Source organism: Centroberyx affinis, unplaced genomic scaffold (genome assembly GCF_046629955.1).
Source record: "Centroberyx affinis isolate AG114_WGS23_722 - 3 ecotype Tasmania unplaced genomic scaffold, CSIRO-AGI_Caff_v1 ptg000754l_1, whole genome shotgun sequence".
Lineage (NCBI taxonomy): Eukaryota > Metazoa > Chordata > Actinopteri > Beryciformes > Berycidae > Centroberyx > Centroberyx affinis.
In genome coordinates, this window is record NW_027279366.1 from 1 (window position 1) to 10,674 (window position 10,674).

The window sequence follows — 10,674 nt, forward strand, 5'->3', positions numbered from 1 at the left end:
TTTGTCTTTCTTCTTCGTTTAAAACCGAGTTGCTGATTATCTCTTGTTTTTCAGGGTTCTTTCTTCCCTCATTATCCCTCTCTCACTCCTGTCCTCCTCGTTATCCTCTCTTTCCCCATCTTCCCCTTATACTCTTCTTACTAGTTTCTCTTTCCCTTCTCATCGTCTATTCTGTGATCACTGTGGTGTGTGTACATGTGATACTGCTCCATCTCAGCTGTCACTGGTAGTCTGGCTGTGTGGCAGAGGTGTCACCTGTACCCTTAAGTGTCCATAACTGCAGAACCTTGAAACATTTGCATCCTATGCTGTTATGTGAATAAGCAGGTTCAAATAAAGTATTTAAAATATTTATGTTTACTACAGTATCATAGTATGGCTATGTTTTCTCAGATAATAACTGGACCTACAGACAGACATCTCTCTCTCTCTCATACACCATTACTCACAGGCCCGCGGAAATACAGCACAGGAAAAATCGTGTGTGTACGTTACCAAGATTCAGTGTTTGTTTAGGCTACTTCTTTGTGTACAATCAGCTAAACCCTTCCTTGTGGCTCAGCTGGAGTTTGGCTTGGATTTCGAATTATCAACCTGAAATCCTTGCCATAGCAACATGAGGACACTGTGGTCCAGGCCTCATAATATTTTTCCTGTAAATTTGGAAGTCCTGCCAAAGCCATGTTCACAATGTAGCCTTTTGCTTGCCAGCTAGTCTGGCTAATGTTGGCTAATGGATCAAGGCAATGGCGCTGTCTCAAATCCACGGAAGCTTCCAATTTAGGTAGCATTTCTGGTCATTTTCAAGTTGTAGTACTGTCTCATTCAGGTAGGACACATAGGAAGCAGCCTTTTAAAGGATAGTTCACCCAAAAATGAAAATTCTGTCATTATCTACTCACACCCATGCCAGTTTGTTCGTCCACATAACACACAGGGAGCTTGCCAGCACAACTCTGTAGCAGCCTTCTCCAAAAGAACTGAGGTCATTGGTGACTAGGTCTTTAGCTGAGCTGCTATTGTCACTGCTTCGTCCATCTGTATGAGTTCCTCATGCGTGTATCGTGGTTCAAATAAATAAGGCTGGGCAAAGAACTGTTCTTCCATATCAAAGTCATCCAACATTTTCTTCTTTGTTTGAAAGTCTGTAACTAAGCGGTTAGCGCTATAAGTCACTTTAAGCAGAGTTCTTTCAGTTTGCGGAGTGGGGAAGATTCACATGAACGTGTGATCATTTGGCTTCAGAAGACTTGGATTATGTTGCATGAGCTGTATGGACTAATTTTTTTTGCTGCTTTTGGAACTCTAAAGACCTGGTCATCAGTGACTTCAGTTGTTTTGAAGAAGGCTGCGGGGCTACAGAGTTGTGCTGGCAACCTCCCTGTGTGTTATGTGGACTAACAAACTTCACCTGTATTTCAACTGGCATGAGGGATAATGACAGAATTTTCATTTTTGGGTGAACTATTCCTTAAGGGAGCTTGTTTTGGCCGATTTTGAAGGAAGCATACAGTGGTTCCTCAGGTGGAGTAGGACATCCCACCTTGCAACCAATTGCAACATAAGGGAAGAACAAGAAAACTTCCCCAACATCTGCTAAAATGAATGGCGGACAGAGGTCCCTGCTTTGACAAAAGGTTTTCCAAAATGAACATATGACCATGAAAAATAACATTTTATAATTGTATAACTAACATTAACAGTAGTAACATCTAACATTTTTAATTAATTTGTATGTAAAAATTGTCAACAGGGAATCATATTGTATAATAGCTGAGCCATATTGTAGGATAGTGGAACCAAAGTTACGTTCTTGTGTTTCCTGTGGGGAGTGTGCATCAGGCAACGTCTGCAACTGATAAAAGTTCCCCTTAAACTGGCTTTCCACCGTCCAGTTGCATTTAGATCATGCGGGTCTATTGGGATGCCCTGTGAGCCAAAGGCACTGATGCACTTCCAAAGATAGTCTGGGTACTACTTGGACATCCTAAGTAACTTCAAGCCCTTCGTATTGAAGGAATGGACATTTGCATCAAGATACTATGAGCTGCTGGTTGAAGCTTTCCCTGTAATTTATTTTCTACATTTAACTTGTCTTTTGCCTTTTAAAATGTCTTTAAGTACACTAATTTTGAATAAAGATTACAGTAACACTTTGCAATAAGGGTCACTAAGTTAAGGGTTAGTTAATGTTTAATAAGGGTTAGTTAATGCTTAATAAGGGGTAGTTAATGCTTAGTTAACCCTTAATTAACAGTTAACTAATGTATAATTTACTAATGGTGTTCATGTTAACTAAGGTATTAATTTATACATTTAATAGTTTATAAAGATGACTATTAAATAATGTATAAATTAATACCTTAGTTAACATGAACACCATTAGTAAATGATTACCAGACACATTAGTTAACTGTTAATTAAGGGTTAGTTAATGCTTATTAAGCATTAACTAACCCTTAACTTAGTGACCCTTATTGTAAAGTGTTACCAACAACTTAAGGTTAAGATTTCGGTTATGGTTATGGTTAGGCAACTGAAACAACTTAAGTAAGGTTAAGCTCAAGGAAAGGCTTTGGTCATGGTTAAATAAGAAAAACTTTAGCTAAAAATAAAAATGTGACTCTCCTTTGCACAAGCTGGGTATTGAACTCCTTGCATTGAAGGGATATGCATACGCCCATCCACAATGCCCTTACGCCCAAGGTTTCTTCCATTTTTTCCAAATAAAGTTTTACAGTATTGTTGGAGTTTTTCCTTGCACGCATTGAGGGTCTGAGGTTGACAGTAGCCTAGGCTAAGTAGGATAGGTAGGTTTTCTATGTCTTGCTAAAATTTACTTGCCTGGGTCCAGACCTTTGAATCCGCCCGCTCCACCGAGTTGACTGATTCTGGTCTGGCTTCGTGACATGAAACAACTGTTTCTCGGTTGAAAAATGATCGGTCCAATGATTAGCCAATCAGTGCCATGGGCGGGACTAACGCCGTTGTCAAGCTGTTGTCAAGCTGCGCGTCGGAACCAAGGAGGAGTAATAACAACAATGGCGACCGCTATAGACAAGATAGGCACCGCTATCGAGGCTGTTCTAAATCGATTAAAAGTACCAATTACTTTGAAATCCGAAATACTTTGTTTTTACTCCGCTCTGTGTTGTCAAAGATGCTCTATGCTTTCTGAACCGTCTCTGGTGTTGTCATGGCCCTGTGGAGGCAATGTCAGACTGAAGATGGAAATGGAGTGTAACGAGTTGACAATTCTGTCTGATATCAGGCAAAAAATTTGCTATTGTGTGTCTTGTGCATTTTTTTGCGTCCTTGCGTTTGTCTCACATCATTCTGTTCTATAATTGACTGTTGATCAGTTAGATCTAGGTAGGCTCATTGTAAAGTCCTTTGAGATATGCTTTGATGAAGAGCTATAGAAAAAATAAATGAACTTGACTTGAAATTAACTTGATCAAAGGTGGTTGAAATATGTATCGTGGCTCACAGCATGGTGCATGCATGAGTATGTAAATTTGAGTTTCCATAGCTACTGGATGTATGTATGCGTGTGCTCATGTGTGTGTGTGTATGACTCTGGGGTAAAGGAGATCCTAATAAAAAATCTAGTATGTAGACTCTTGCATGTGTGCGTGTGTGTGATGTGTGCGGATACCCAGAGGTGTGTGTGAGTCTGCATGTGTGTGCAGGTGTGTGTATGTGTGAGCAGGTGTGTGTACAGTATATGTGTGGTGTGTATGTGTATTTGTGCAGGTGTTGGCTATATGTATGCAGGTGTGTGTGTGTACATGTGTGTATGTGTATGCAGGTGTGTGTACAGTATGTGTATGGTGTGTATGTGTATTTTTGCAGGTGTTGTCTATATGTGTGCAGGTGTGTATGTGTGTGCAGGTGTGTGTGAATGTGTCTGTATAAGTTTGCAGGTGTGTGTGTACATATGCAGGTGTACGTGTGTATGTGTGTGTGTGCTACAGTTCGAGTAAAAAACCTTCTTTCATCTCCCGATGTTAAATCCTCTCATCGCTCTTCCTTCGTTCTTCTTTCTATTCCTCCACCCACCCGCCTCATTTCGCTTCCCTCTCCCGTCCTCTCCCTCTCTCTTCCTTTCTTCCTCTCCCTCCGTCGCTCTCTCCCTCTTCTAACTTGTCTAATCACGTCACACCAGGATCCTCTTCTAATGCTTATAGCTTTAGAAGAGTCTTTCCATTCCTCCTCCTGCTTCCCTCCCTCCCTCGTCTTCCCTTTCATCCTCAGTGCAGGTTCCTCCTCCATCTCTTTTTCACCACCTTTCTCTTTATCCTAACCTTCTTTCCCAAACTACACCTCTAGATAACTGTCAGGTTAAATACAGGTTAAAAAAACTGTCTTTGATTAGTTGGGTTAAGTATTTATTTTTTGAGACTTATGATGTATCAAAATAAAAAAGCGAAATGGAAATGGCAAAATTTCCTCTATCACAAAAACGGTTTTATGCTTGTCAGAAGCGGAATTGCTGTCTTTTGCTGATAAAGGAATTATGCAATAAATAGCGATGAATGTGCATTCTTTGAATAAAAACATAGTCTTGGCATTATCGGCCCGATGACTGGTTCAATCTCATTGTGAAACAGTTAAATAGTGGCTTTGGATTCTGAAATGTTGTCTCTAAAACATATATATTTGTGTGTGTGTGTGTGTGTGTGTGTGTGTGTGTGTGAGTGTGTGTGCGCGTGTGTTTTAATAAAGGATCTGGGTTGCTGTGTATTATGTGTAGGGGATTAGAGTGTTTCTTTACAAGGAGAAAAGAAGGTCCAGCAGAAACTTTGAAAAAATAAATGATTGATTCAGTCTGGATGCAGAAATAACAACAGTTTAACACTCCTTATTTCTATCAATTCAAATTCAACATAGTTTTATTGGGCTGACTGTAAATCTACTGTACCACAGCACAAATGCTGTAAAGGTATTATAACCTAAACAATATTAACATAACATATACAATATTAGATAAAGTTGTTATGTCAAGTTAATCAGTCTTCATATGTTAGATTTTAGTTTTTCTAATCAGTTTGTGAAATGTCATATTGTGCAACTGGTAGAATGACTTGTTTTTCACTGTTATTCAGTTTGGAGAAGTTGGGATTCATGAGTCAAATTTCCTAAGTAGTCAGCGCTGATGTCACTATATTTGTCACATTTTAAAGGCCCCATATTCTACACTTTCCAGTGTTTCATTTTATGTCTTGACGTCCAGTAAAAGCTGTGTGTGTGGTGTCATGTACCAAAAACACTCTCAATCCATTTTTATACTTTTACACATTTTCCAGCATCTTTCTGAGCCTTGCCAAGAACAGGCCGTTTCTGTTCCGTTGCTGTGCCTTTAAGGCTCATAAATATTAACGACCCCTCTGTTCTGATTGGCTAACTGCTTCAAGAGTGAAACATAGGACACCGCAGAGCTGGCAGCTGCAGATAGCGAGAGGCAGGGAAAACTCTCCTTTAATAAACAATGACAACCGCTAAACCGCTTTGAAAAAAACACTTTGTTAGTCTATTATTTCTTACAAAAATGATAATGAGCGAACCTTTGTGACGCCACAAAGTTACGGAAGTCCAAATCTATATAATCACAGAGGCAAGGGGAATCCTGTTTTCCACGATATGGGACCTTTAAAAGAATATTGTGAGTTTTTGGTAGATTGTCCCATAGGTCAACTTAGCCATTAAGTGATGAGAACATAGACCCCAAAATAATCCATGTGTCCCCAGTAAATCATTGGCTTCAGTGACTGCTAACACAGCTGTTAGCATGGGGCCTAGTAATGCTCAACATAGTGTATGCTAAAGTGTTAGCATGGAGCCTGCCATCACTCAACATAGTGTATGCTAAAGTGTTAGCATGGAGCCTGCTATCACTCAACATAGTGTATGCTAAAGTGTTAGCATGGAGCCTACTACTATCACTCAACACAGTGTATGCTAAAGTGTTAGCATGGAGCCTACTACTATCACTCAACATAGTGTATGCTAAAGTGTTAGCATGGAGCCTACTACTATCACTCAACACAGTGTATGCTAAAGTGTTAGCATGGAGCCTACTACTATCACTCAACACAGTGTATGCTAAAGTGTTAGCATGGAGCCTACTACTATCACTCAACATAGTGTATGCTAAAGTGTTAGCATGGAGCCTACTACTATCACTCAACACAGTGTATGCTAAAGTGTTAGCATGGAGCCTACTACTATCACTCAACACAGTGTATGCTAAAGTGTTAGCATGGCGCCTCCTATCACTCAGCATAGTGTATGCTAAAGTGCTTGCATGGAGCCTCCTATCACTCAGCATAGTGTATGCTAGGCTAGCATGTTAGCATGGAGCACTGGAGCCAACCATCTACCGAGGACACATGGATGATTTTGGTGTCTATATTCTCCTCACTTAATGGATAAGTTGACCAACAAGGTTTTCTTTTAGGAGGAAAATGTCTCAAGTTTGCATTTCATAAATACAGATTTCTGCTTAGAAAGATGTGTAGCAGACTTTTTATACCTTTCATACATCTGGCCCCAGTTGTAAGCCATACTTTTTCATACTTTAACACATCTTATCTTATCTTATAATACACTTCCACTCAACATGTTCCAGTGATGAAATTGTCGGTTGATTATGTTATAACTCTCTTTTGCCCTATTCCTATTTGTATCCTATATTTCTTTGTTGTATCCTATTACTATTTGCTGCTGCAATGACCCAACTCGCTTCCTACCTCGAATCTAATCCCTAATGTAATAATGAAACCCCCTCTCTCTTTCTGTATCCCTTTCTTTTTCTCTTCTCTCAAACAATGTCAGCTCCCTCCTTGTTTCTCCGTGTCTGTTTTCTCAAGTAATCATATCGCTTCCTTTCCCTCGCCGTGTCTTTCTGCAGGTAAATACTTGTACCAGCCGATGACCAGTGTATTCAACCTCCCCAGCACCTCGGTTCCCTCCGGCCCGTCTGAATACTCTCCGTCCTTCAGCCTCTCCGTCTCAATGGCTGAACGTTTCCTCAGATCGGCGTCCTCCATGGTTGCCCCGGCAACCCCGCCGACGCCGAAGCTCTGCATCATCGCCGAGCTGTTCATGGACGACTACGTGGTGAAGAGGATTAACGGCAAGATGTGCTACGTTCAAAGACTGCCCCTAACCCCGCCCCCAAAGACTCAAGCCACGCCCGCGAAGCCACTGAGCACGCTCAGCAGCCCTGAATCTGGTCATCCAACCCCGATACACCAATCCCGTCTATACCCGCAGCCGTCCAATCAAAATCCTCCTCAGACTAGTAAACCGTACCCACCAAAGTTGGATCAGAGGCTGGCGGGACAGAAGTCGCAGCCTTGCTCCTCCTCTTCCAGCTCTGAGGATTCAGGAATAAATGCCGTGGGAGGAGCTTATACAGAATCATACGATGAGGAAGAGGAAGGGGAGGAGGAAGAGGAAGGCGAGGAGGAGGAGGAAGAGGAAGAGGAGGAAGTAGAGGAGGAGTCCAGGAGCGACGCGGAGTCGAGCCCTGGGTCTTGCTGGAAGCAGGAGGACTTTTCTTTGTTAGCTCCTTCGAGGTCTCTGGTGGAGATTATAGAGAAGATAGAGACCACCGTTTGACACACACACACACACACACATACACACACATGGACGAAACAAACAGGCACACACAGTCTAGGACAAGATATTTTTAATGCTACCTGGAATTTAATACCAATTAAAAAACAAAACTAAAGAAAGAAAGCTGGTAAAACGCCTAATGCCTGATTTCTGATTGTCCAAATGTGTTTTGTAAAGCAGATAGGATGCATATTGTACTAGTAACCCTGTTCTGGATTAATCTAAGTATTACATGCATACATACACATATACAGTATATACATATTTACACATGCAAATACAAGTGTATATATATATACACACAGACTTGCCTCAGACTAGTCTTAGCTCCCACAGCTGAGCCCAGTTCTCTCCCACTCACTTCCTTCATTGTAAGGTTTGCTTTTCATGCATGATCTAGCTCCAGCACTTCATGTATTAGCTCCATGCCAGGGCCAACTCAGCGTCTTTATACCATGGGATTGACACCAATTTGGTTACTGGAACATATAGGCTAACCCACCCAAGATGTAAAGGGAATCACAAACACGGTTTCCCGGGGAATTGGCTGACAAAAATCATGTTGGGTGTCAAAAATATTGAGTCGGTTCCTGTTTCACCCTGCTGTCAAATTTACTTTCAAAAGAAGGATACCAAGGTAGTGACTTTAAAAAGCATTTGCCTCAGTAAATGACTGTTTTATCTTTAAGTTGTGTGCCTTACCCTTCTTTCGTTATTCAGTTGTAGCTGCGATAACCAAAGAGAACTGTTTTAGTATGACACCCAGGTTAGTGCTTCATCAATATTTGACCATTTTATGTTTCCTGTGGTATTTTCTCAGCTGGTTTTTATCGTCCCATAAACATAATCTCTGTTTGAATGACAGGTTACAAACCTACTGGAGGCATAAAGCAAATTGGCTAGAGTGTTGTCATGCAACTATTACTCATGAACCTGGTTATTTCTGACCCCCGCGCTGTGTGTCAGGATGTGCTATTAAAGGAATAGTTCACCCAAAAATGAAAATTCTGTCATCATCTCCTCCCCCTCATGCCAGTTGAAACACAGGTGAAGTTTGTCCATATAACACACAGGGAGGTTGCCAGCACAACTCCATAGCAGCCTTCTCTAAAACAACTGAAGTCAGTGGGGACCTGTTCTTCAGAGTTCCAAAAAGACCTACAGTATATTTACACCATCATTTAGTGCAAATCTTAACTACAGCTGATTGATTTGCAACAAATAATGGTGTATAGGTCTTTCTATTCACAGTGTGATTCACTGTGTGATTTGTTTCCCTGTGTGTTATATGGACTAACAAATTTCACCTGTGTTTCATTTGGCATGGAAACAATTTCAATGACAGAGCGCAGTGCTTTTCATGCCTGGGTTAGCCTGCTAGGGGCCACAGGGCAACTGTGTTATATGCCTCCACATACCCTGCACTGCCAGCAATCACCATTCAACCATGTACATTGTGCATCTGACCTGTAAAGTACCCATCGGATTAGGCATTAGGATTCATTTTGCTGAAATGTTACTGAAATAGGCAAAATTACTGGTGTAAGAATCTACTAAAGTAGAAGTAAAAGTGAACATTCTTGTGTATGATCTTTCCTATGAAATGCGAAGGACTAGAGGATAGAGGACAACAAACTTAATATAAAATAAAAATAATGCATAAACATTGAAACCAAATTACTCTAATCTGCTGACTGGCTGTTCACTGACATGCAATGATATGGAAAGCATACAAAATGTTTACTCTGTAACAATTAACTTAAAAAAAAATCTCAAAATACAAGTAAATACTAAAAATACAACTAAACCAAAAAGCGAGTAAAAGTCATTTGTTACTACCGCCTTTGGAAACCAGACTTTGACGGTTCATGACTAACTGCTTCATAAACAAACTGACATACAGTTTGCCTGTTAGCAACATTACGTAATGCATTCTCTTAGGCAACGTTAACATTAATAGTATTTGACCGGTGGCCTAGCAGCAGAGACATCATGCACAGAGAAGCCCATGTAACAGCCTATTATAATTTCAGGTCAGTAGCATGTCAGGCAGTAAACCCTGTTCAGTGTTCAATGGCCAACTTACAAATGGCCAAACAGTAGCTTAAATGAATTTGCATGGCACAGAGACTGGAATGTTGCCTCCAAATTCAGAGACTCTTATCTGAAGAGTTGAAACCAGCGTTCTGTTGCAGGAGACTGATATTCAGTATAGTCACCTATAGTCACATTTCCCTGCATAGGCACACTTTGTAATTGAAGTGGAATATTCCTGGAAGTTTTGCAAATTTATGGGAATGTGCTCTGTACTCCCAGTCGGTGATCCAGGCATGGTCCCAGTCCTAGGCTGAAATATTCATGTGGGTGGAAAGCTCATGCCTGATATTCAGACTGAATGGCCGTTTCATTTTTCAACTTCATTATTCAGTCTAGCGTGAGCGATTCAGGGGCTGGTGCCAGGCAAGGAAAGCCCTATTGGAAGAAATATCTTCCAACCCACTGTCCATGAAACTGGTCCAAAAATCTGCTATATCCCCGAAAATATGTGCGTTAAAGTCTCTCGCAGCACCCACCTGCTCCAGTAAATCATAATCATAATCACATGATCACAGTTTGGTGAATATAAAGTAAAAGCTTCCAGCCAGGATGAGCACAGAGACAAGTGTCAGCATGATCACACTGGTTGACTCATGCCTGACTGGCTACAGAGCCTATTACCATGGTGACAGATACTGACATAAAACCCCAGCCAGGAGTCTTGTTTCCATGCAACTGTCAAGTAAATTTTACGTAAACTTTTGAAATGTCACAAAAAATAAAATGCAAATTAGGTGTGTGTTTCCATCAGCTGGGTAAGTGACTAAATCGTCCTGAAAGTCAGAAAACACATCCATCAGGAAAATGTGTTTTTAAATAATTGATTAGTATTGATTATTATTGACCAAGTTGTGATTGTTCTTCAGTGCCAGCTAATGTTGGTCATATAGCATGCTTGGTGATATTCTAATGTCCCAACTAATGGTCATACAACCATGACAGATACAT

General features: G+C 40.8%; 1 protein-coding gene across 1 annotated transcript; it reads left to right on the plus strand.

The window, feature by feature from the left end:
- The first annotated feature begins 6,919 nt into the window (after window positions 1-6,919).
- Window positions 6,920-8,700, plus strand: LOC139644561 (UPF0524 protein C3orf70 homolog A-like). The gene has a single exon (XM_071519968.1). It carries the CDS (start codon window positions 6,934-6,936, stop codon window positions 7,624-7,626), a length of 693 nt encoding a protein of 230 aa, XP_071376069.1. The 5' UTR covers window positions 6,920-6,933; the 3' UTR covers window positions 7,627-8,700.
- The last annotated feature ends 1,974 nt before the right edge of the window (window positions 8,701-10,674 follow it).